Source organism: Salmo salar, chromosome ssa09 (assembly GCF_905237065.1).
Source record: "Salmo salar chromosome ssa09, Ssal_v3.1, whole genome shotgun sequence".
NCBI lineage: Eukaryota > Metazoa > Chordata > Actinopteri > Salmoniformes > Salmonidae > Salmo > Salmo salar.
In genome coordinates, this window is record NC_059450.1 from 102,678,382 (window position 1) to 102,706,361 (window position 27,980).

The 27,980-nt window shown below is 41.5% G+C and overlaps 1 protein-coding gene across 1 annotated transcript; it reads right to left on the minus strand.

Annotated features, from left to right (window-relative positions):
• Positions 1-764: 764 nt before the first annotated feature.
• Positions 765-10,418, minus strand: nsma3 (Sphingomyelin phosphodiesterase 4). Its single transcript, NM_001140437.1, is given in 21 exon segments — positions 765-1,208; positions 1,438-1,566; positions 1,667-1,798; positions 1,888-2,115; positions 4,157-4,362; positions 4,513-4,676; positions 4,852-4,949; positions 5,115-5,205; positions 5,340-5,482; positions 6,213-6,302; positions 7,686-7,751; positions 7,857-7,989; positions 8,200-8,246; positions 8,248-8,352; positions 8,454-8,506; positions 8,623-8,731; positions 8,834-8,909; positions 9,037-9,173; positions 9,377-9,463; positions 9,624-9,714; positions 10,205-10,418. Coding segments are annotated over 20 exon segments (2,442 nt in total). The 5' UTR covers positions 9,663-9,714; positions 10,205-10,418; the 3' UTR covers positions 765-899.
• Between the last annotated feature and the right edge of the window lie 17,562 nt (positions 10,419-27,980).

Consider the following 27,980-nt stretch of genomic DNA (forward strand, 5'->3'; position numbering starts at 1 on the left):
ATAATTATTTTTCTGAACAAGATGGGCTCATCTGCCCTGAATGACAGGTCGCCACTCTATCATAAAACATTAAAGTTTTTTAACTAGGTAAGTCAGTTAAGAACTAATTCTTATTTACAATGATGGCCTACTTGTAAAGCCCCCGGCCAAACCCTCCCCTAACCTAGACGACACAGGGCCAATTGTGTGCCGCCCTATGGGACTCCAGTCCACGGCCGGTTGTGATACAGCCCAGGATCGAACCCGGGTCTGTAGTGATGCCTCTAGCACTGCGAGCAGGTTGAGCATGGTGAGATTGTAGACTCCTAAATTGATAGTGCATTTAGGCGATTTTACAGTTAACATGCTGATATTGTATTTGGTATTTCAAGTACAAATAATGTTAATATTATTTGTGCTTGTGTCCTAAAGTGAGGACACCTCAGCAATTTATAACTATTTTTTTTACAAGAAAAGGTCAATTCTAGACCGTCCTAAAACTATGCAACATTAACTGTAATTGTTTATGGCCAGCTCATGAAAAATAAATACGTTCAGGTATGTCTATTTTTGCCAGAAACCTACATTTTCCTTTCCCATTGAGGTAAGAATACTAGTGCAAGTCTTTATTACACCTGTAAATCTTGTAGTTTGACAATAATCACCACCATCCTGTCATTGCTCAAGTGACAAAGATTCAATATCTTGTTAGAATTTTAAACCGAACTTTCCTTTACATATCAACCAGTAAAACAGCTTAAAAAAATATTTATATTTAGCATAACGACATCCAAACAGCAATGCGCTTGCATTTATTTACAAGATTAAAAAAGAACAACATTTATCACAATAGGTGGCCAAGCATGAAGGCAAGTGGCAAAAAAAAAGCCATTTCATTCTCCTGCTACTGGGACTTGAGTTTATCTCCAAACAGGGCAACTTAAGAGTCCGTAGAGAAAGCCTCCTGTAAGGATGAGTAGTGTGCTGGACATGGGGCCGAATGAGAACAGTGCCCCAAACAGGTAGAGCAGTAAAAGCATCAGCAGGGTTCTGTAGCTCGCCAGCATGCGCAGGCTTAGCCGTGGCCGTCGGATCCTCTCCGCTGTTACTCGCGTCTCTGGGCTCCTGCGCCTGCCATCCGCCACGGCCTCGGGGCTGGCCAGGTAGTGCCGTCCCAACTGGCCCAGGAAGTCCGGCCGCGAGCACAGAGCATCCATGTGACCTCCGAACTTTGGATGGGAGAGAGGCAACAATTATGACAGGCCAAAACAGACAGAACTCTGACTTCTATGAAAACCCATATTCTCTTAGTTCATCTTTTGGGTGTATACAACAGATGTACATATTTCAGAATAGATCATGATACTTAACAGCACTGCTGAGGTCTCACAGTCAAATAGAAATTACAGGTTCAGGGTATCAGTTTTGCAAATCGCAAAGAATTGCCATGTCACATACCCTCTCATTCACCAGAGATGAGATCTTGAAGAACAGTCTGACCAGGATGGCGTTCTCATAGCTCCTGATGGGCTGAAGCTCCGGGTCCCCTTGGTACTCTATCTCAAATCTACGCAGTCCATTGATGACCTGCAAAAACATCACATATTTAACAGTGTGTGAGATGCATATATCCCTTATGATATGTGATGTTGGGGTTTGGTTATTAAAGTTGAATAAGTAGTCTGACCTGCATCCGGCCCAGGTCTGTGAGGATGAGTCCTTTCTGCCCTTGAACACAGTCTGGTAGCTGCTTGGAGTTCCCATCGTCCTGACCAGAGCCTAGGGTAGCCATCAGCTGAGACAGTTGTCCTGCATTCAGCTGTAGATGACAAAACATAGCATGAGTTGAGGAATTAAGTCTGCATTAGCTCATGCTAAATATTCAGGAAAAGTGATGTGTAAACCTACCCGAAATATCTGACAGAGGTAGTCCAGAGACCTCTCCAGAAACTCATGGGTCTTAACACACGCCCCGGTGTCATCCACCTCTCCTCCATTGAAGGTGTAGTTGAGGTCAGGGGAGCCCATTCCAAACCAGGACATGAAGGAGTTGTTGGCCGCCACCTCAGCTGACTGATCTGATATCTTCTTGGCGGTCTGCCTCGCCTGGTCGATGATCTGAATGAGCTTCAAGACCTACACCAAAGGAGGATGACAACGTTTATATTTGGTCCATCTAAGACAAAAGGGCAGGCCTAGACGGTTGGGTCTTGTGATAAACAAGAACGTAGTCTTACCAAGACAGTCAGCAAGCAACAGCAACACAGAGTGCAGCACAGAGAGATCTAATCTCGCAGAATGTAGCTAGCACATTTTACTAGCACTGGGAATTTTCAGGGACCTCATGATACTATCTTGATACTTAGGTGCAGATACGATATGTATTGCGATTTGATACTGCAATTTTATTGTGATTCGATGTTCCAAATATATTGCGCACTATACAAAACACTAGGACCACCTTCCTAATACTGTGTTGCACCCCCTTTTGTCCTCTGATCAGCCTCAGTTCGTCGAGACATTGACTTTACAAGGTGTCAAAAGCGTTCCACAAGGATGCTGGCCCATGTTGACTTCAATGCTTCCCACAATTGGGTCAAGTTGGCTGGATTTCCTTTGGGCAGTGGACCATTCTTGATACACACGGGAAAATGTTGAGCTTGAAAAATCCAGCAGCGTTGCAGTTCTTGACACTCAAACCAGTGTGCCTGCCACCATACCCTGTTCAAAGGCACTTAAATTATTTTCTTGGCCATTCACCCTTTGAATGGCACACAGAATCCATTTCTCAATTGTCTCAACGCTTCAAAAAAATAATGGTTCTTTAGCCTGTCTCCTCCCTTTCATCGACACTGAAGTGGATTTAACAAGTGACATCAATAAGGGATCATAACTTTCACCTGGTCAGTCGGTAATGGAAAAAGCATGTTCCTAATGTTTTGTACACTCATGTCTGCTACAGAGGGACAAGACGGCCATAATAAAAATTGGTTTTGAGCAGTCATGGAAATGAAAGTGCTGAAAACATGTTGGCTCGAGCTATAGAGGAGAAATACTGAAGTTTCGTTGCAGGTACAGCCGACTAGCATATTGATACTTGTCATATCAATATAATACCCCCCCAACCTTCCATTTTACCACACTGAGACTAGTTAACTAATACAATTAGTGAACAGTAAATAGTGCTGAGTGATTAGTGCTTTTTGAAGTCAGTTCAGTTAGATTATTTAAAAAAAATATATCTTGGTTTTCAATTTAGATAATTTGGGTTGAATGCTGTAACACATAATAAAACAATTAAAAGTCCCATGATGGTAGTGACTGACCATTACTGCTCATCACTTAACCATCATTTATTCACATTACTCAACTTTTTCAGGTGTATTACATTTTTTTGATGACTTTATTATTTAATTCCAAGTCATCTCTATAGAGCTGCTGCCTATGCTGTCTGACAAATCACTATTTTGTACTTCTTCAAAGTAAATAAGGTATACTTTTATGACTGCTGAATACCAACTATCAATCACTTAGATCATGTATTTTCAGGTAGAGATACCTCGACGAAACAGCTGCACTCTAGATCGCCTTACAATCGCACATTCTTTGTCTCTTCCATAGCAGGCATAAAAGAAACAGACTGGACAAGTAGATGCACATTGGATTATGGTCATTGTAGTTAATTACCATGTTTTAATGCACAAAACTATGTAGAATATTGGCCTGTTTGAAAGTACAACTCCTACGTCACACAGTTCAGGCTGGATCTGATTGATCTCTAGAGAAACTGTGCAATGTGCTCATTGAGCTCACAGAAAAATAAAAAAAGGAAATGGAATTCAAATAATTTAACTGACGTTGGTCAATTAGTTGTTTAAAAGCGGAAAAATAAGACATTGCTGTTTAAAAAAAATCTAAAAATACAAATAAATATATAAAAAAAAGATTTAAAAAATAAAATAAATATTCGCTCAGCGAAGAGTAAGCCAAGCTAATTCAATCAAATCCACACAGATTATGCTGATAGCTGGTGGCTAATGTTAGCTCACTAGTGGCGTGCTTAGAAATCTCAGATCTTTTCTCCCAAAGTTGGGCTCAATTTCAGAACTGGGATTTGCAAACTATCTGGAATTGAAATTCACTCGATCTCTAGTATGGTCCCCTCTGCTCCACTCACCGTGCCCCTCAGCTCCGTGCCGAACATCTGTTTATACTGACAGTCCTGGCCCTCCAGACCATACACGTGGCTCTTCACCCTGAACACCCTGTCTGTCACCACAGGCTGCCGGGCCGATAAAAAGCTGCCACCGTGGCCCGGCGAGAGGAAGCACCGGTGCTGCCGGTGGTGGAGGACATGCTCCGGCTCCAGAAACAGCTGCTCTCCTGGGGAGGGACAGGAAGTGGAAGGACAGGAGAATTACATTAGGACAGGGCAGTGACAGCTCAGACTGCTGTAGCTGGACCATTACATTACTATTAGTGCATATACATCACACAAGTATTATAAGGCTGGGTGACTGTTTTTGTCCTTACCTTTCTGAATCATCTCTGATAGGTTTGGCTGAGCGAAGACTTTGGCCACCCTGAAGACCATTAGTGCATTTTTGACGTTGACCAGGTCTGTGCGTACCACCCTGTTTAGGAAGCCCTGAAAGAGCTTGGTGTACATCAGCAGGTTCTCCTGAACAAACAAGCTCCTGAATTTTTTGTTGAGAAAAACTGGTTAGGAAGACAAATATAAAAATTTGAGGAAGCAATAAGACAAACAGCCAATTCCTTGTCAGTACCTCAGAGTCAAAGACTTGAAGGAAGGAAGCACTGCAAACACATTTATTCAGCCTGACCCATCTGGTGATCCAACAAATAACTCACCATTTCTCAGGTACACCTTTGTTCTGGTCTGTCTGAGGATTGGTCTTCTCTCCTGTGTACCTCCATGGCTGGATGTAGCTAAGCCACGTCTCCAACACCTAAACGTAGAGATACAGTGGTGCTTTAGAGATAAAAATGTTTGTGTGCTCTTATCTCCATTATAGAGGTGGTGAGTTGTATTGGTTGGACCCAATGAGAGGTTGTGATTGACACCAACACCTCACCCAAGCTGAGAAGGTTGAGGATTGAGCTGTGATACCTACCACTCTGAAGGAGGCATCTAAAGGCCAGTGACCAAAGCAGTGCTGGAGGAACACATATAGCTTCTGCTGAACAAAACGATGGACCACCACCCTAGAGACAGACCAACGACAGGGCCATAGTGAATTATAGGCCAAACTAGATCCAGACCATTTAAAGTTACAGTAAAGTTTGAGAGAATGTCGACCCTAATGTCTGACCCTGGTGGTGCTCACTGCTCAGCTCACCTCTTCAACTCCTCCAGAGGGCTGGTGTGGGAGTGAGCTGAGGAGGAGACCTGCTCAGGTTTCAGGCTGCAGGAGAAGGCATGGAGGTGCTTCACTAGGAGACGAACCACCAGAACGTGCTCCTCTGTCGGGGTGAATGGCTCCTGAAACAGAAGCCAGTCATACACAAATCCACAGGGACAGCAGCCAATCATAAGAAGGTCCTCGGATAACAATAACCAATCACACAGCAGGCTTGGAACATAACCCCTATTCCTGGTACTGTTTCTCAAATGACCCTGCTGTTGAAAAAGCCTATCTGGAAAAGGCATTCAATGTGTCTAGCTCAGAAACAGGCACATACTTTAAATTGAGATTCAGGCCCATTATTCTTAGAATGAGGTAGACAATTTGATGATGAATTTATTGATTTAGGGCAATGTGGTTGATGATGTTTTGAATACTGTAGTATTGTTTGCGCAGAACGGAAAAATGAAATGAGAAAGACAAAATGGTACACACATTAACCACATAGTAACATAGCAAGACATGCTTTAAATGAAAAAAAGGGTGCGTGCACACACGCACAAATTAAAATGTCGATCTCTTCAAATTCTCCTTTCAAGGATATTTCTCTATGGGCCATATTCTACTGTGAGATGGTCTGACATGTCAAAATGATGTGCTGTCAAAATGGGGCCCATCCAAGGATAGGTCTTTGACTGGTTGCGTTCAGGCAGTTGGTTTTATAGAATGCACTGTAACAGCATTCAAATGCTTTCTTGAAGAGAAGTACCCTTGACCTTCCTGTCCTAACCTTAACGCTACTCTGTCTTCAGGGCCTAGGTTTACCTCCAGCAAGCCTAGTGGGATTGAATGAAAAGGGAAAAGTACTTGGTACGTGTCGAGGGTCCCAGAGCCAGGAGGGGTCAGGGGTTGGCACAGCATGCTGGACATACTGAGGCGATACTGCAGCAGCGCCAGCTGTACGAGCCATCACAACCAGGGGAGGAAGAGGAGGAAAACAACATTACAGTGGGGGAAATAGGAGAGAGAGAAGAGGGAGGTGAACATGAGAATAGAAAGGAAGGGGTGCATCCACAAAGAAAAAGGGGTGAAGACCAAAAATAGGAGAAAACAAGTAGAAACAACAAAGGATAAAGACAAACAGAAATATATTGACCACATGAACACAATGCTATGGCAGCTAGAGTGATGTAGTATCCCTTTCACACCAAACACAGGAGGGATAAAACCATTCATCTCTACAATGAGGGACACAAAACATGGTTAAAAACATTTGTTAGAGGTTTTTGGGAAAAACAGTTCAAAGGTTAAAGGATTGTTTCGGTCCAATGGCCATGACCGGCAGTTTTTTTTAAAAATTTTTTAAGAGGGGAGAGGGAGTACTGCATCTCTTACACTATGGAGGACCACATACTTTAACTATACATTCTAACAGAAGATGGTATACGTACTAGGCTACTAGGTGATAGCAGGGATGGGAAGAATATGGCTTGTACGCCTTTGGGGATTTGAGAGGTGTATGAATAATGAAAAAGTGTTGGCTAGATTATATTGAACTGATGTAGAGATGACAACCAGCTGAGCAGCCCAACAGCCAAATAAACAACAGAAGGGTACTGAAACAGTGAATGGAGCCACAGACACCATGCACAGGTCTGACAGAAGCAAAAGCACTACTACCAGATACACATGCAAAAATCAGTGCAGTTAATTTGCACTGCAGTTGCCCATATGCCAATAATTCAGCAACAAAAGAAAATCCTCAAAACAAAAAGCCTGCCTTTCAGGTAAAATTAGAAATGCCTGATCCCATGCCCTTTGATTGGTTTCACATTGAACTTTGATCATTTTGATAGTATTCATGTTGCATAATCTATGCAAATAAGGATAGTCAAGACAAACTAAAGCCAGACCTCCCCGTCTGATTTTCCAGTTACCCTCAAAGATGCATTCGGGAAAGAAATACAATAATACACAGTATACCTATGCAGTGAAAAAGGAGATGGCTACAAATCACATTTCTATAGCCCAGGTGAGAGTGCACATCTTATTCAGATATAAATATTCCCCTCTAGTTAAAAAGAGTACAGTGGGACCCGTTTTGTGTCCCAGTTGTGAAAGCCAGGGGACAGGCTGATTTGATGCAGATCACCATGAGGCAAATGTCAGTGGGGGTGGAGGAAGGCCAATCATGGTACTCGATGGGGTGAGCCCTGCTGTGGTTCAAGTGAGGGGGGGGGCAATAGTGATCAGCCAGTCAGCCGTGCGGTGCTGCAGTGCAGGTGAAGGGGTTGAGACTGGTAGTGGGAAGGGCCATGTGTGACATGCTCTTACCTTCACCTGGGGGGACTGCAGCTTCTGGTACATCTCCAGGGAGTAGTGATGCAGCCACATCTCCACAAACACCTGGGGATAACACACACACACACGTTTTATTCCCAATTCCCTAAACACCTGACTGACAGTCACACCAAATCCATTCATGGCTGACAAAGGATGAAGGAGGCTCACCTGTAGTAATGCCTCTGACCTCCAGATCTCCTGGGCTGCAGGGTCAGCAGTGACTGAGGGCTGATGGGATATGTGGCGCTTAAGGAGGCTGGTGCTGTGGGTGCCATACCCTGCAAAAGGCACACTGGAAGCCCTGGACACCAAAGACATGACAGTGCGCACTGAGTTTCCTAGCATTAGGAAGGAAAGAGAAACTAAAAGGAGGCAAAGGAATAAGAAAGTATTTGCTCTTATTTGACAAGTTCAGGTAGCATCCTTCAAATGTTATCACCAGACGGATCACAACCCTGTTAGTGCTCTCAGTCACATCTGACTTTGGAGTTCTATCCCCACTGTAGAGTACCTGGGAGCAGGTGGAGACACAGAGCCTCTTTTGTAGGTGAATGGAGAGGGGGGGAACACTGCCCTCTGTAGGGAGGAAATACTTGAGGTAGGTGTCCACTAGCACAAAGTATGCACTATCCAAGCTGCTCACATGCGGTCCTAGAGAGTAGTTCTGAGAACACAACATCAACACACTTGTGTGAGGTCAAATAATAGTCTGATTCATGCATCACAAAATAAGATATTGTTATAATGACAGTTGAGCATTGTTACCTTTGGTGTGATGAGACTGGAGGCAAACATAAACATGTAATATTCAAAGGGATCTGAAGAGGGTTAAGGACATACGACCAGACTATAAAATATACTAAATCACAAACATACATTGTCAACAATGTTTTTGAGAAAGCGAGGGCCGAGTGAGTTTGGGCGGTAAGGATACTAAGTGCCAGGCTGAGTGTCTGCAGACCAGACAGAGGAAAATGCAGCTTGTTGTTTAAAAGTGGGCAATCTGGGAGGACGCCTTCCTGTATGGACACCTTTACAGGACCCTGCAAGAGCGGGGGGGAGAAAAAAATAAATAAAAGTGGTTAGTGTAAAAAATAAGTTGTGGAAGACTTTGCTATGTATCAAAAAAAAGAGATGCAACTTACAGGCAGAAAGCTGACTGGTATTTCATATTTGTAGTCCTCTGCTTGAAGCTTGTACACAAGCTTCATCATTGGACCACTGAAAAATCACATGAGATCATAATTAAGTCAGTAAATTACTGCTTTTCTAAAATTAAACATCATAAAGGTAGACAGTGGACAGAAAGACATAGGAACATAAAGACAGACATAGGATGACAGAATACCTAGGATTGAGAAAGTCCATGACGATGTTGTACTGATTGCTGCATGCCTGCAGAAATCGCAAGTTCCAGCCCACGATGATGCCATCCAGACTGCCAAAAACACTCTCTACCAGCCAGGGGAAGATCAGGTGCAGCTCCTGCAGAGAGAGATATTAACTGAGGATGAATGTGATTAGGTAACATGGTTGAGTTGAACCAGGTTCAGGCACAAAGCTGACACGCTGACTGACTAAACATTGACATAGTTGGATATTGATGATCTGACCTATTGACAAACATGCTCTTCCTCCACTGCCCCCCGTCTGTATAAACAACACTGGTTTATACAGACAAACTGTACCTTCACAGGGTAGTCATCAATGACCTTCACCAGTTCCTGGCAACACTGGAGAAAAGGCTTGGTGGTCGAGTCAATTTTCAGGTTGGCCTGTAAAGAAAAGACAACATCATTACTGCTGACAACAGTTACTGCTGCCACGGTACTACGCTAGCTATTATGTGACAATTACTTGGCTCATGACAAGTTCATGTAGGCAACAAGAAGTTCACACGTTGCTCATGACGAGAAGCAACACAATACAACTAACCAGAAGGAAACTGGGCTGTTGCATGGCTGGGGCGGCCATAGAAAATTCAAGTTAGACGAGACGGGGTCACGATTCAGAATCCAATTGACACCTGGATAGACAACAATACAGAAATGGTTCAGAGGGGCTTTGTTGATATTGTGATTATCTATATCAAACAAATTTGAAGCATAGCTAGCTACAGTTAGCCGGCTAGCTACCCAGCGAGGAACACATATGGCTACAAAACGCTTGAACACCGGAAGCAAGTTAGCCAATAAGCCAATCAAATTTAAACGTGGCTGAAACTATAACCACCCGTAATTACATAGTTTTGCGTTGGATAACTAACGTTACCTAACATCAGCAGGCTAGCACTAAACGTTTGCTTGCCAGCTAGCTAGCCAGCCAGCCAACTGTAATTAGTTAGCTTTCTGTACTGCCATCAGCTTGTGAGCTAACGTTAGCTGGCTTAGTTTAGCGGCTAACCCAGTTGACAGTGTGGCAGGCAGCAGCTAACAATGCTACGGGCTGACAAAGCAATTTGTTTTCAAAATAGCCTCATCTCAACATGCACTGGGTTAACTTAAAATGTTTCTTACCTCCCTCGACAAAAAATGGCCAGCCTTTCCAGTTCATCAAATATGTGTATAGTTCCTCGTCCTATCTATGGGTTCCAATCTACCGCGTTTCTATCAGAAACAGCATAGCGAAGCGAAATTGTGTCATTTCACTAAAGGATGTGGCACGCGAACGCGCGCTCCAGTGTATATCGTGGCTGAAGGAAGGAAGAGCCAGGTACAATCTTGTAGGTAGATGGCAGCGTTGCCACCTCCAAAAAGTTTTAGTAAACCTAGGCCATAGAGATAGATAGAGGACTCATCTTTGTATCTGTGCCATTATAGCGTCTGTGACAGCCTCAATGGCGCTGCCCATGCTATCTCCATTTTAAAGTAGTTTCTTCTTCACAATAGGCTGATCCCTCCTGATAACCCGGTTGGACATGACTCCAACAGGGTCACCCGGAGGGATCAGCTAATGATGTTGGAAGTCTCACCCAGTTGACTACGTTAGAAGCCCTCAATGGCGCTGCCCATGCTAGTACAACCTTTTGGCCACTAGAGGCCTCTATCCTTCTCTATGTCAGGGTTAGGCAACCCTGGTCCTGGAGTGCTGCAGGTGTAACAGTGTAGTTTCCGTCCCTCTCTTCGCCCCAACCTGGGCTCGAACCAGGGACACATCAACAACTGAGACCCACGAAGCATCGTTACCCATCGCGCCACAAAAGCCGCGGTCTCAGAGCGAGTGACGTCACTGATTGAAACGCCATTAGCGCGCACCACCGCTAACGAACTAGCCATTTCACATCGGTTACACAGGCTCTTCATGTTTTTGATTTAACCAACCTGGAAGACCAGGTGTGTTGAATATTAGGCCATCACTGAACTGATCAATTAGCTCAGTTGGTCTGGTGTGGTGTATAGTTGGGACAAAATCCTGCGGCACTCCAGGAACCTAGGTCGAGGATGAAAGCTGGTTCATAGGCTACATGGAATTGTGATAAAGTAATATTACTTACTGCAGGGTGGGATTACCGAAATGTTGTGGGCCCCCAGGAGGTATGATAGCAAAATGTGTAGAATTGCAGAAAATGTGCTTTAAAAGCTCAACATTCTCTCTTAGCCTCATGGCAAAATGTGTAGAATGGCAGGAAATTAGTTTTAAAACTGATACATTTTCTCTTAGCCTCATGGCAAAATGTGAACAATAGCATGAGATGAGCTATAAAACAGCACACTTTTTTCTCTGAACCATGGCAAAAAGTGTAGAATGGCTGGAAATGAGCTTTAAAATTGCTACATTTTCTCATAGCCTCATTACACACAAAATGTGTAGAATAGCATTATAAAACGGCACATTTCTTCTACACAAAATGTGTTGAAATGCACAAAGTTAGCGGTCTCCCCTCCAATTACAAAAAAAAAATCAGTTTTCCAAAAAAAAAGGCCCCTGGGCCCCAAATGCTGCAGTTTAGCCCTGACTTACTGTTAAATATTGTTACATTTACATAAACTTTCTAAGTATATCAACAATCAATCAGGTGAATCAATCATCATGGATAGTAGATTTTTTCAAACCCCTTGACTGAATCAAATTCAAATCAAATTTATTTATATAGCCCTTCGTACATCAGCTGATATCTCAAAGTGCTGTACAGAAACCAGCCTAAAACCCCAAACAGCAAGCAATGCCTGTGAAAGAAGCACGGTGGCTAGGAAAAACTCCCTAGGAAAAACTCCCTAGAAAGGCCAAAAACCTAGGAAGAAACCTAGAGAGGAACCAGGCTATGAGGGGTGGCCAGTCCTCTTCTGGCTGTGCCGGGTGGATATTATAACAGAACATGGTCAAGATGTTAAAATGTTCATAAATGACCAGCATGGTCTAATAATAATAATCATAGTAGTTGTCGAGGGTGCAACAAGCACGTCCGGTGAACAGGTCAGGGTTCCATAGCCGCAGGCAGAACAGTTGAAACTGGAGCAGCAGCACGGCCAGGTGGACTGGGGACAGCAAGGAGTCATCATGCCAGGTAGTCCTGAGGCATGGTCCTAGGGCTCAGGTCCTCCGAGAGAAAGAAAGAAAGAGAGAATTAGAGAGAGCATATTTAAATTCATTCATCTGCTTTCATTTCACATTTAAGTGGTGCCTTCCATGAGGCCAATTAGCATTTCTGTCATAGAGGAAGCAGAGGAACCAGGCCAAGGCCTTTGTTTCTCAAAGAAACTAAACTTAATCAAGATAGGTGCAAAGTATGCTTTTTGCAAGTGCAAAGTTAAGTGTGCTTAGTGTAGCCTAGTATGTGGCATAACTATTGGTTTGTGTGTATCTTTATGATGTGTTTTAATTTTATAGTGACATGCCCCTGTGTTAATGTAGTATTAAATCCCAGCGGAACAGCCTTACAAATCATATTACATCCTGTTTTGATTTAAGTGCACGCATCCCTCACAAATACCCTTTGGAGTCCCCTGTCCTGCCGGGAAATTAGGCAGTGTGTCAAAATGATTAATCAATGGCTGATTAATAATTCTAATTTCATCACTTTAAACTGCAGAGTGTTATTGCAGGCGCATCCCGGTCTAGGCGTTCAATAAGCTCCCGTCTTTCTCTGTGGATGCCGATGTGGGCTTATCTGATCTGATAATACCTCTGATTAAAGGGACTCTTTACATTTAATGATTATATTTGTTCATAAGGATAATGCAAAAACAAACAGGATTACAGGACAATAACCAGATTTCTCAGGATAATACAACATTTAAGCACCAAATATCCCGTAAAAAGAGATCACCTATAGTATTTATGCTCACAAAAAGTTGAATGAGGTACTGTATGTATCCCATGGTCCAATGACTCTCTGTCCTTTTGGAGCATAATTTAATATACTATTACTATATAACCCGATTAGGAAAATAAAAGGCCCATGATCAGTGATAATACATATGGCAGTAGAGGGCAAGCACATGAATATAATAATAATCAGATTAATTTCCCTCAACTCCAAACCCCCCTCCACCCATTTACATAATACCACTAATGTGGGTTTTTACTGGATGGGATACAGCTTTTGTCAGATTTGACTTTTTATAGCAGTTGGATTTTACGCAGCAGGTTAGGAAAATTAATGTATCAGGTTAGGATAATTAGGTTAAGGTTAGGAAAAGGATTAGGGTTAGCTACAATGCAAAATAAATGCAACTTTTTAGTTAATTTGACAAAAGCTTTATCCCTTCTAGCCATGACCACTAATGTGTGACCAAGTCACCATTAACCTATGGCATCCCGGAGAGAACAATTTTAGGCTACAAAGACCCCGTGTGGCATTGTGAGCAATACCTTTTCACCTTTTCAATAAAACATTTTAACAGGTTCCTTAGCAACAGTGTTGAGAAACAAAGGCCTTGGCCTGGTTCCTCTGCTTCCTCTATGACAGAAATGCTAATTGGCCTCATGGAAGGCACCACTTAAATGTGAAATGAAAGCAGATGAATGAAGCTGTATGTATGCATGGTATTCATGAATAATGAGAACCAATTCTGTGCACTTTGATTGTATTGGTTTAGTTGCATAGGTTTGAAAAAAGTTTTTGGGAATGAGAATCAATGAGGAGAGGGCACACACAAAGACAGTGATTCTCACTGAGACATTCCAAATATGCCATTATTGTACCTGTCAAACTATAATCCAATAACAAAAATATCAATTTTTCCCCCTCCTCTTTTGTTAATTGCTTATGTGACCTGATTGGTTGCAGGTGTGAATCTGGAGAATGTAAAGCCACCTGTTTCCTACAAAACGGTGGTGCATTTCCTGCTTGAGCTGCTTTTGTCTCCAAGTCCCACACCAGACTTGATAAACTGGAGGGGCCAAACCATTTGGCCTCTCTCTGTCTACATTTATTTTCTTTTGTCAATCAATAAAAAAGGAAGACCATAAATGAACTCTCTATCATCAACAATACTACTCTAGTCCTTAATTAGCTGTCCGTATATTAATGAAGGTCCTCTGATGCTTGACCTTAATTGTACTCTGCTATACGTTTTTAGCTATCCGTAGCAATATATTTGCGCTTAAAATGTCTTTCCTGTATAACATTAAAGCAGGTCCAATCACTGTAGATGTAGAAATTATGGTCTCCAGTATGATCTCAATTGACGTGATGATCGATTTGCCCGTAGGTCAAAAGCGAAGCACCGCCGCAATGCGTTACATTTTAGAGCGAAAGCTGCAGCAGAAGCGAACTCCTTTGTCTGCGACTGTTTGTCCGCGCGCCCCCCTGTGTGTGCATGATTGGCTGAGGAACAACGCCTGTGCGTGGTTGGCTGGGTAACGACGGCTAGATGGTGGCTCGGTGGGGAAACCTTTCTGATGGCTCTCATATATTGGTTCACTTATGCCCTAAAATAAGATTGTTTATATGGGCAAAATATTGTATATACATTTGTTTATATGTGCAGAATATTGTATAAAAAATATATATAATTCTTCCTTTTAGACAGAATAAATAAATCCGGGTTGGGTGAACATCTTGAAAAACAAGCCTACAAACACATTCATTAATTCATTAATAAAAAACGTGCACAGTATACAGCTTTCAACCCTGTTATAGTAAATGTTCTTTCAATTTGATCTATATCATCTAATTATCAATATAATAAAACTAGGCCTATGATTTACTTGAATAGGCCTATAGCCTACTCAAACATCATGATTGGCTTTAGCAAGGAGTGCCGATTCATTAATTTCAAGCACATTATGATTCATGTTTTTAGAATAGGTTGATTATTAGAGCTTCTGCACGCTGTTTGTCAGCAGCACACTAAATCTTTCCATCGATTAGAGTATTAGGCTATAGTGATTGGCACCGACAGCCTATGTAAAGTCATATCAGTATGCTACCAGCTGCATTTTTTCAATATGAAAAGGCAGTGTTGGAAAAAGTACCCAATTGTCATACTTGAGTAAAAGTAAAGATAACCTTAATAGAAAATGACTCAAGTAAAAGTGAGTCACCCAGTAAAATACTACTTGAGTAAAAGTCTAAAAGTATTTGATTTTAAATATACTTAAGTATCAAAAGTACATGTAATTGCTAAAATATACTTAAGTATCAAAAGTAAAAGTACAAATCATTTCAAAGTCCTTATATTAAGCAAACCAGATGGCTCCATTTTATTGTTTTTTTTATTTACAGAAAGCCAGGGGTTCACACTCCAACACTCAGACATAATTTACTAATGAAGCATGTGTGTTTAGTGAGTCCGCCAGATCAGAGGCTGTAGGCATGACTAGGGATGTTCTTTTGATAATTGTGTGAATTGCACCCTTTTCCTGTCCTGCTAATCATTCAAAATGTAACGAGTACTTTTGTGTGTCAGGGAAAATGTAAGGAGTAAAAAGTACATTATTTTCTTTAGAAATGTAATGAAGTTAAAGTAAAAGCTGTCAAAAATATAAATAGTAAAGTAAAGTACAGATACCCCCCAAAATGACTTAAGTAGTACTTCAAAATCTAATGCTTCTAACCGAGTCTCCTAACGTGCGTTGTTCTTCAATAGGCAATGCCTAGGCTAATAGATCTACTTGTTGGATGCACGTATCCAGCTGTTTGTTAGGCATAGTGATATTGTCAACCATCATCAGCTGATTACAGTCAAGTGACAAACAGCTGTTGTGATATAGCCCTTGATGCAAAAGAATCCAGTCCAGAAAACAGTGTTCAGAAAGAATGTCCAGAATATGTTAATGTCTTGTTTGTTACACCAGTGAAGACAGTTTTGATCCACATTAGATCCAATCCAATACCCCTACATTTATGTTGATTATCTGCTATTGTCTACAGATTACAGGAGGGTCTTAAAGATTTAACAGAGAAACCACCAGGGTCTAAAATATTTAACAGAGAAACCACCAGGGTCTAAAATATTTAACAGAGAAACCACCAGGGTCTAAAAGATTTAACAGAGAAACCACCAGGGTCTTAGATATTTAACAGAGAAACCACCAGGGTCTTAGATATTTAACAGAGAAACCATCAGCGTCTAAAATATTTAACAGAGAAACCACCAGGGTCTTAGATATTTAACAGAGAAACCACCAGGGTCTTAGATATTTAACAGAGAAACCACCAGGGTCTAAAAGATTTAACAGAGAAACCACCAGGGTCTAAAATATTTAACAAAGAAACCACCAGGGTCTTAGATATTTAACAGAGAAACCACCAGGGTCTAAAAGATTTAACAGAGAAACCACCAGGGTCTAAAAGATTTAACAGAGAAGGCATCAAGGCAATGCGTTAATGTTTTCATATGTTTCTGTGCATGGGATTGGACACCGAGGTCAGCTACTTTGCGTGACTGTGTAGGATAGGCTAGGCTGTTGTAGAAACACCCAAAGGTATTTCCTTTCTATTATCCAGGACATTTATTGACAACAATTTAGTAGCCTAGTGGGCTTCTAAATACATTATTTGGTGATTTTGAATTATGTAAATCATGACAATGATGATGGTAACAGATGGACTCTGGTCCCTTTAATCATAAACTATTGTTACCTTGTGTCTCTGAAATCACAATGTCATGTGATTTGTCATGTGACAAATTGTATTCTTTAAATTGAAACAACCAAATGTCAGGTTTTACCAGATCTGAATGTTTTAGAACTGTTTATTTTCATAAATCCAGTAGCCTATGCTACAAAGTATAACATTCTGACCATATGAATGAATTTATTTTAGGCCGTAGCCTAAAGAACAGCAGTTTGCACTTTAACCTCATAGTCAATGTATCATTTGAAATCCTTTGCTGGAGTACAGAGTGAAAAAAAAAGAATGTGTCACTGTCCCAATACTTCTGGAGCTCTGATTTAGATGGGGGATCTTTTTATTTCTACCAATTAAATTGACACACCGGCGTGTCAGTAGACTCAAAGGGGATATTATATTCCCAAAAAGTTTTTGACAAGTCTTGATCCCAGATGTGCATACATGTACAGTACGACAGTGACCAGATCCCTCTGATCAATGATCTATCATTCATTGGCATCGTTGCCTGGCAGCTTGCTTCCTCACATCTCAAATGATCAATTCCCTGAGTTATGGTCCCGACCAAAAGTCCATCCACAATCCAAACCTCATCTTAATGATATTTTAACTACTCTGCTTTGATTGCATTACATTCAATAACAGTGCAATTAACCCACTGCCATTTGATTAGTCCATTCACATCTAATCAGAGACTGTGTCTTATTTGATTTTACATCCATTACAGAGTGATGGAAATGAGAATGTATTTTACAAATGTATGTAGATGCAGTGATCACACTCATAGTATAGATTGCACGTGTGTTGGTATTTAACCCGTATCGGTGCAAATTCAAGTCCCCGCCTTATCCCACCCCAGCATAAAACAATCCAGACATAATGTACGTAGAACGCAGCAGAGAACAACGAGGCTGTGGCCTGCCCCTATAATGCTCAGAGATGAGTGGAGGTGGTGAAATGCTAATCAAATTTAAGAAAGCAATTTGGAAAGCCCTGTCCCCAATCCCCATACTGCATCTCTGCATGTGTGACGTGTTATCAGTCCCCTGGGGGGTGGAGGGGAACTTGGTCCTGTACAACGTCAGTGGGGGGGGTTAACTCCCACACACAATGTGAATGCCTGCAGGAAGTTAAACAGGTCAGGACTCCCGTGAGCTGATAAGGGAGAAGACTCATGAATTAAAAAGTGAAGAAAGAAATATGACATTTTTCTTTTCCATTCTGTCTATTGGGATTACTTGGTTGCCAGAACAATTACCTGGAGAGAAGCCTGCCTGATAATGGACTGAGATTCACTCCAGTAGTTTCTCTCTCCCCGCACAGTAAGGGCATTGAAAATGGCATTGAAAATGGGAAACAATTTAGGGTGCCAAGTTGGTTATGTATGGCAGTGGAGGTTACATTATCATGGTAGAGCATTAGTATTTATTGTATAATACACTTTTCCCCCATCTCTATTATGAAATTACATCAGTAGTGCTTGCCTTGCCCCTAGCGTCCCCTTTCAGTAAACTCTATATTTGGCAACAATGCATGACATCCATGCTGTTCTGCATGTGTTATAAGTCCTTGGTCAAACATGTTCCACAAAGTTTAATTCCAAGTCCCATAGATTAGAAGTGGGGAAACTCAGTGAATCGCCTCTTCTTATTTTGAGGGAAAATAAGATCTGTTATTTTCTGTTCTTCCTCTTGAGAAGCGGGTGATTGATACCAGAGCTCAAATGGCAGGGCGTAGGGCAGGGATAGACAAGATTGTATGTCTTCTTTCTCTAATGATTGTTTTAACTGTGCCAGGGTCAGTGATTTGCGGGGCCTTTGCCCATCGCCAGGGCATAGAGACAGGCTAGAGGCTACAGAGGAGCACAAAGCGTCCCTCTGCTCCAATCACCCACAAACTGAGTATTACTGTCCAGTACAGGAAGTATTACTGTCCAGTACATGAATTTCTCCATCCACGACTGCAAGGCCCTTGGTGCTCCCAGCCATCTAGGACATCTACTCTAAACAGTGCCTGAGGAAGGCACGCAGCATCATCAAGGACCCCACACACCCCAGCCACGAGCTGTTTACTCCCTTACCGTCGGGCAGACGTTATTGGAGCATGAGGTCTGATACCAACAGGCTCAGAGACAGTTTCTATCTACAAGCCATCAGACTGCTGAACACTTGAACTGGAATGACCACCTGCACTGATTCTCCGCACCTTAGCACACATGCACTCACAAGCACGCACACACACAAACACACATGCATTCACGCTACACACACACACACACACACACACATCGCAACTGCTGCTACCAGACTCTTGTGATTGCCAAATACTGCACAATGTAAAATACTTGCCCCCCAATCCCCCCCTTCCCCAAAACACATGTAAATATTGGACTATAAATTATGCTAAAAAATGTATTCTATTGAACCATTTATGTTTGTATGCTTCTCTTTTATTATTTCTTATTGTTGTTGCATTGTCAAGCAGGAACCTGGAAGTAGGCTTTTTGTTGGATGGTGTATACAATGTGTATCCCGTACATACTACTAATAAAACAGTGTCCACCACAGCTCAGTGAAATGTGGTCTAGAATACAATAGTGATGAGGCAACAGGAGATGAGTGGCCTGTATCCTTGCTTAACCTTTCAGTGTGTGTAACTGTAGAGGGGTATACACATGCATGATGCTTAAGCATTCATAAATAGTAAAAAGTTGATTGCAAAGAGAAACAAAAGTTGTGTGATGTAGCATCACCCAAGGTGCTATTAAAAAATGCATCCCATCAGCCAATGAAAACATTTTGTCAATGAATTTATTATTATACATTTGTTTTTGCCACTTTCAGGATATCAAATTGGTAGTTACAATCTCGTCCCATCACTGCAACTCCCGTACAGACACGGGAGAGGCGAAGGTCAAGAGCCATGCGTCCTCTGAAACACAACCCTGCGCAAGCTGCACTGCCCACTTAACCTGGAAGACAGCTGCACCAATGTTTAGGAGGAAAAATGTACAACTGGTGACCGAAGTCAGCATGCATGCGCCCAGCCCGCTACAGGAGTCACTAGAGCGCGATGAAACAAGGGCATCCTAGCCAACCAAACCCTCCCCTAACCCGACAATTGTGCGCCAGCTCATGCATCTCCCTGGGATCAAACCTGGGTCTGTATTGATGCCTCTAGCACTGCGATGCAGTGCCTTAGACCACTGCGCCACTCTGGAGGCTTGTTAGACAATTTAACCGATACATAAATAACATTAATTTCCAACTTGACCAAAAGGTCACTATGGTCTCCACAGGGTCTTTTGTTTGCCTATCAAAGTGTGACAGTCCCTGGGGGAGAGTGTAGGTAAAAACCCTCTAATGGGGTCCTAATTGGAGAAGGCAATCTGTAGAGGGTTGCCCCTGGCTGTGCCGGTTGGGCCGGTGAGACGGAGATGACAGTGTGGAGGTTATTATTAGTGCCATCATTGATCAGAAAGCCGGAGCAGCGGGGATGGAGCGGGCTGATGGAGCTCATGGCTCCAGCCCAGCCATGGCAGATGTCAACAGAGGCGTCATGCCCAAAGGGGGCACAGGGGCACTTGCCCCCTCAGATTTGTCCTGTTTTTAAAAAACGAAACAATAAATAAATGGTAAAACATTTTGTTGTTGTTTCTCTGTAATACTGCTAGACACCTAGAAATGTTATGAAATTCATAACTAGCTATCAAGAAGCCATTTCAGGCTCTCAATTAAATTAGAGTAGCTAGCTTGTCTAACTATCTTAGCTGGCATGCCTGCTGGCAAGGTTGGTAGACTTTAGAAAATAAAACAATTACCAAATGTACTGAATAAGACTCACATGTCTTTCAGTCTTTTACCCAGATTTGAGCAGAGATGCAGAGAAGCATATTGTTTCTTTAAAAAAAAAACAATCCACCAGTCAGGAGGATACAGACAACTCAAGTAGTATGCTTACTATGCAGAAAAAGAAACATATTTTTGTCATAGAATTATGCATAATGATTATGGCTCTAGATTGCATGAAGAATTTTGGGGTGCATGATGCCCCTGGCTGTCCAGGCCAAGGCAGGAGGTTGTGGAGGAGGAAATGGGGAGTGAGTTGGGGTGGGTGATGATGGTCCTGCGATGGTAGAGAAGGCATCCAACAGTTGTGGGAGATAGCTTGGCAATATTATTGTTGGTGTCTGTGTTTGCAGTTGTAGGAGAATGGGCTGTTGTGGTGGGTTTACACCAAGTTTGTGACTTCTGAAAAACAGAAACAATCTATTAAGTCTGATAAGCTGTGGCTTGATCTATTCACTTTTTGACCCCTGTTCGTTTTTCCTTTCTCTCAGTCTGAGGATAGGATGTGCGGATAGCTCCACTCCAACAGTGACTATCAACCAGTTTACGCTGATCCAGCCTAATCCCAGTTCTTGAGACGTTCCCCCTCACAGCTCTTTGAAAGACAGGATAGACATGTGGAATTAAGGCTCGTTGGGATGGCTGTCTGTTATCAGCACCACTAACTTCTCCTATCGCTCCAGTCCTGTCTCTCACTTCAGTCTCCTTAATATCACCCTCAAACCTTCTCCAGTAGAAATGAACAGAGAGTCTGTGTCCCAAATGGCAACCTATTCCTATAGGGCTCTGGGGAAAGTCATGCACTAAATAGGGTATATGGTGCCATTTCAGACGCACAGCTCTGACAATGGAGGGAGTGCTTAAAGCAGAATGCAGAGCCAATTGTATTTCATTAAACAAGAGCCATCCATGGTTAGCAGCATGCATTCAGGTGCTTTTATTCGTTCTGTTCAATTTATTTGCAGATTCTTCGCGTCGTGAGAAACGACATACAGTAGGATATTTTTATTCTCACAGAGAGGGTTATTCAAGCTCAACCTCAAGACATAATGAAGCTCAGAACATACAATTTTGTCAAGGGACACAACGTTGTTTTCTTGTCCTGCCTGATTAAAATCGGGTTCATTTTACTCACAGGCATATTTGTTCATTTTACGTTTGGTGGTGTTTGTCAGGGTCTGTCTCAGTACCTTGGTAGAAAACAGTATCATTATTTTTAAAATAGCATGTTGTAGACAATCATTATTGATTTATTCAGTGGTCGTTTTTAATTTGTCTTGCATGACAATTAGAAAACCAAAACTTGAAATGTATACACTGCAAAATTGAAAATATGCTATTAATGGCTCAGGGGTTTGGTCTACAGCAGTTTTATTGATTTCGATCAGAGTCAACTATAACACTACGTTTTTAACTCTGAACAACTTCAGCTGTCAACTTTTCAACTCCTGAGCTCTTCATGACCTCAAAGCTTTCTACCAATCTGTAAAAAAAAAAAGAAAAAAAAAGTTCATCCCAGACCCGCCATTCAGCTCATTGAGAAGTACATAGAAAATGCATCATTCATAACACTCACTCTGCTGCTTACCCAGAATTCCACCCAGCAGGTGGGGATGGTGGAAGTGGGGTCTTGTCCATTAAATATTCCTGACTGGAGACGCGAGGTACTCCATAAAAAAAATTAATAAAAAAATCATAGATGACATCAATTAATTTCAGTAAAAATAGTGTCATCAGTACGGCAGAGGGGAACAGCCTGTCTTCCAGGACCCCTCTCAGCAAGGAGAAACCAGGAAATGCCAGAAACCTTCTGACATAGAAACACAAACCCTTTGATTGAACAGCTCTTACATTAACACGAGAGTGTCTTTCTTGAAAAATGTTTGGCTATACATTTCTGCCATATGTTCATATACAGTATGTCCTTCTATTTCGACATATACCTATCATGAGAAATGGTTTGAGAGACCAAAGTCAGTGGTATTGATATTGAATGACTATGGATAGGGCTATTTGTAGACTGTTTTTGAGCAGATGGTCTTTAGGCTGTGATTTTATGTATTTATTGAATCCGTCCTCCCCCAATTTTACATGCAAAGGGTAAACAAAAATTACATTTACCATAACGTCCAACAGGATTGGAGCAGAGATTAAAATACCTGATAATGGCCATGTTTGCTAAATTTTTTAAGGACTCCATTTTATTCTGCTCCCTAAGGGCCTCCACTTGTCATTCAGAGGGATGCACCTCATAATGAATTCAACTCTTAATGACCTGAATCCTCCAGAGCTAAATTAATCACACGCAATGGTGTCATTAGGTGTTACCGACAGGGCGGTTGAAGTGGTGGATTGCACCTCGTATTTGTCATGGTGATAAGGCTGTGGGTGCATGTAAACATGTAAAGGATAAGCTCATAGTGTGAGGGAAGTGGTCTCTGTAAACACAACACTACAGTCACAGTCCAGTGTTATAGGCCAGGCTGGATTTCAGATGAGCATTACAGTAAGCTCCTCAGGGATAGGCTGGTGTTATAGACTACAATGGTAATGTTTTAATGACATGTTAATGCAAAACCTACAGTATATCTCACTCTGCACACCACGTCATTTCAACGTGGATAATATTTGGTTGAGATGTTCGTCAATGATTGCAACCTATATTCACCTACTCAAAAAGACTGCCAGTTAGTTGAATTTCCAATGTGTTATCACTTTCAACCATCTAAAAGTTCAACCAAATTCCAATGTAAAAACTGTCAGATTTTTGGTTTAGATGTCACCCAAATGTCTATCGCTGCGCTTTTAAAAGCACAATAAAGTTAAAATGGGAACACAATGTCAGATATTTTGTTTATACAACAGATTAATGTATTCGCACTGTCCTTTCTCTAATAGCAGAACCAAATGACCTACATTGCAGTTAAAATTACATTAATAGTACATGGTGCAAGTGTTCAATGCTGTTTGTGATTCTGCGCAGATTACAGCACAGGTGAAGATCTCCGTAGACCTGCTACAACCTATGCATGCGCTATATGTTTACATAAGAAGAAATGCATAGGTACAGTAAACTCAAGATGTGGCCATGGATGTGTTACTCATTTTAAGGTTGAATGTTACATTAGTTTGTAAAATAGCTTTAACTTTAGGCTCTTTACTGTATTTCAAAAGTAATATTGAATTGTGTTTGCATTAGGTATGAAGGTAAGACCCAAATGCAGACCACGTTGAATAAACAATAGTTTAACATTCCAACAGGGGCAGGCAATAGACATGTCAAGGCAGGCAGGGGCCAGTAAACCAGAGGGGCAACAGTACCGGGCAGCAGGCAGGCTCAGGGTAAGGCAGAGGTTGGTAATCCAGAAGGGGGCAAAGGTACAGGTTGGCAGGCAGGCTCAGGGGCAGGCAGAGTGGTCAGGCAGGCGGGCTCGGCGTCAGGACAGGCAAGGGTCAAAACCAGGAGGGCGAGAAAAGATCGCAAGCAGGAGCTGAGACAAAACCGCTGGTTGACTTGAACAAACAAGACAAACTGGCAATAGGCAAACAGAGAACACAGGTATAAATACACAGGGGATAATGGGGAAGATGAGTGATACCTGGAAGGGGGTGGAGACAATCACAAAGACAAGTGAAACAGATCAGGGAGTGACAGTTTGGTTGACAGCACTGACTTAATCCCATTCTTTAACTTTTATTTTTGGTTGATAACTTTTATTTTTGGTTGAGTTGGAAACATATCATTTGTTAACCTGCAGTGGTGTAAAGTACTTAAGTAAACATACTTTAATGTACTACTTAAGTAGTTGTTGGAGGTATCTGTGCTATACTTTACTATTTATATGTTTGCCAACTTCTACTTTTACTCCACTATGTTCCTAAAGAAAATAATATACTTTTTACTCCATACATTTTCCCTGAAACCCAAAAGTACTAGTTACATTTCGAATGCTTAGCCAGAAATGAAAATCGTCCAACTCACACACTTATCAAGAGAACATTCCTGGTCATCCCTACCGCCTCTGATCTGGCGGATGTCTGGGTGTTAGAGTGTGTCCCTGGCTGTCCGTAAATTAAAAAAATATATATATATTGTGCCGTCTGCTTTGCTTAATATAACTAATGCCAAATGATTTATACTTTTACTATAACTTTTGATACTTAAGTATATTTAAAACCAAATACTTTTAGACGTTTACTCAAGTAATATTTTACTTGATGACTTTCACTTTGATTTTAGTAATTTTCTATTAAGATTATCTTTACTTTTACTCAAGTCTGAAAATTGCCTAATTTTTCTACCGCTGTTAACCTGTCTGTCACGTCCTGACCATAGTAAGATGTTATTTTCTATGGTAGAGTAGGTCAGGGCGTGACAGGGGGTGTTTTGTGTTTTTCTATGTTTTGTATATCTATGTTTAGGATCTAGTTTTCTATTTCTATGTTTTTTTTGGGGGGGGGGATGATCTCCAATTATAGGCAGCTGGTCCTCGTTGTGTCTAATTGGAGATCACACTTAAGTAGGGTTTTTTTCTTTTCCATCTGTGTTTGTGGGTAGTTGTCTTCTGTTTAGTTTATTTACCTGACAGAACTGTGTGCTTTCGTTTTCTCTTTGTTATATTTCTTTAGTTTTCTGAGTTTAAATAAATATTCATCATGAGCAATCAACCGGCTGTGCTCTCTACGACAGCCTGTAGAGTCAACTATCAACAAGTTAATAAGCTATTTATTGTATTTCAAACGTGATATTGAGTTTGGTTGTCAATGCAACCAACTATCAACATTCAAAGGAGATTTATCTCCTGTTGGATAGTTCCGTCTGTGTCACTGATTTAGTCTTTCTTTAATTCCAGTTTATCTCCAAATTGATATGTTAGATTCACACTAACACTCAAAAGTTTGGGGTCACTTAGAAATGTCCTTGTTTTTGAAAGAAAAGCACATAAAAAATAACAAATTGATCAGAAATACAGTGTAGACATTGTTAATGTTGTAAATGACTAATGTAGCTGGAAATGCGGAAGCACAGTTCCCGCTCAGCCCAGTCAAAACTGTTCGCTGCTCTGGCACCCCAATGGTGGAACACGACGCCAGGACAGCGGAGTCAATCACCACCTTCCGGAGACACCTGAAACCCCACCTCTTTAAGGAGTACCTGGGATAGGATAAAGTAATCCTTCTAACCCTCCCCCCCCCTACCCCCCCCCCAAAAAAGATATAGATGTACTATGGTAAAGTGGTTGTTCCACTGGATATCATGAGGTGAATGCACCAATTTGTAAGTCGCTCTGGATAAGAGCGTCTGCTAAATGACGTAAATGTAAATGAAATGGCTGATTTCTTATGCAATATCTACATAGGCGTACAGAGGCCCATTATCAGCAACCATCACTCATGTGTTCCAATGGCATGTTGTGTTAGCTAATCCAAGTTTATAATTTTAAAAGGCTAATTGATCATTAGAAAACCCTTTTGCAATTATGTTAGCATAACTGAAAACTGTTGTCCTGATTAAAGAGGCAATAAAACTGGCCGCCTTTAGACTAGTTGAATATCTGGAGCATCAGCATTTGTGGGTTTGATTACAGGCTCAAAATGGCCAGAAACGAATAACTTTCTTCTGAAACTCGTCAGTCTATTCTTGTTCTGAAGGCTAGTCCATGCGAGAAATTGCCAAGAGAAATTGCCAAGAAACTGAAGATCTCATACAATCCTGTGTACTACTCCCGTCACAGAACAGCGCAAACTGGCCCTAACCAGAATAGAAAGAGGAGTGGGAGGCCCCGGTGCACAAGAGGACAAGTATATTAGTGTCTAGTTTGAGAAACAGACGCCTCACAAGTCCTCAACTGGCAGCTTCATTAAATAGTACCCGCAAAACACCAGTCTCAATGTCAACAGTGAAGAGGCGACTCCAGGATGCTGGCCTTCTAGGCAGAGTTCCTCTGTCCAGTGTCTGTGTTCTTTTGCCCATCTTTATTTTTTCTTTTTATTGGCCAGTCTGAGATATGCCTTTTTCGTTGCAACTCTGCCTAGAAGGCCAGCATCCCGGAGTCGCCTCTTCACTGCTGACGTTGATTTAGTCATATTCTTTAACTTTGATTTTTGGTTGAGATGGAATTGTCAATCCAACATATAAATTATTAATTTGTAGACAAACTGGAATTAAAGACAGACTAAGTCAGTACCACAGATGGAACTATCCAAGGAGAAGATTAATTTCCTTCAAATGTTGATATTTGGTTGCATTGACAACCAAACACAATTCAATGTCAATAATATCACTAATGATAATATCACTTAATATAATTATTGTATTGTCTATTTTTAGAAAGAATTCTGGGTTGAATTGAAGCGATAGCTATTGGTGACTGCCGTGTTATATAGGCCTAAATACCATCATTGATGATATATGAGTGATAAAGTGGTCACATTTCATGTGCTCTGTTAAACCTACCCTTTGGAATGACTTCTATATCAACAGTGAAATGATTTAGTTTTTAAGTGGAGCTCACTCAGCAATCACTCTCACTATAGCACATTGGTAATAGTCAGTGACAAATATCATAGTTATCCAGGGCTGGGCTTGGTTAAAACCATGGATGGGAGACCAAAGGGTAGCTTTGGTCTCCCATCCGGTAGGAGGTGCCTATAGATATAACATTGAAGTAATATAATATAGATAAAACATTGAAGAGATTAATTTGTTTTAAAGATACAAATACAGTGCATTTGGAAAGTTTTCAGACCCCTTGACTTATTCTAAATGTTGTGACCTTACAGCCTTATTCTAAAATGTATTAAATAATTCCCCCCTCATCAATCTAAGCACAATTCCCCATAATGGCAAAGCAAAAACCGGTTTTTAGAATTTTTTTGCAAATGTATTCAGACCCTTTGCTATGAGACTCGAAATTGAGCTCAGGTGCATTCGGTTTCCATTGATCATCCTTGAGATGTTTCTACAACTTGATTGGAGTCCACCTGTGGTAAATTCAATTGATTGGACATGATTTAGAAAGGCACATACCTGTCTATGTAAGGTCCCACAGTTGACAGCGCATGTCAGAGCAAAAACCAAGCCATGAGGTCAAAGGAATTGTCCATAGATCTCCGAGACAGGATTGTGTCGAGGCACAGATCTGGTGAAAGGTACCAAAACATTTCTGCAGCATTGAAGGTCCCCAAGAACACAGTGGCCTCCATCATTCTTAAATGGAAGAAGTTTGGAACCACCAAGACTCTTCCTAGAGCTAGCCGCCTGGCCAAACTGAGCAATGGGCAGAGAAGGGCTTTGGTCAGATATGTGACCAAGAACCCGATGGTACCTCTGACAGAGCTCCAGAGTTTCTCTGTGGAGATTGGAGAACCTTCCAGAAGGACAACCATCTCCACAGCACTCCACCAATATGGCCTTTATGGTAGAGT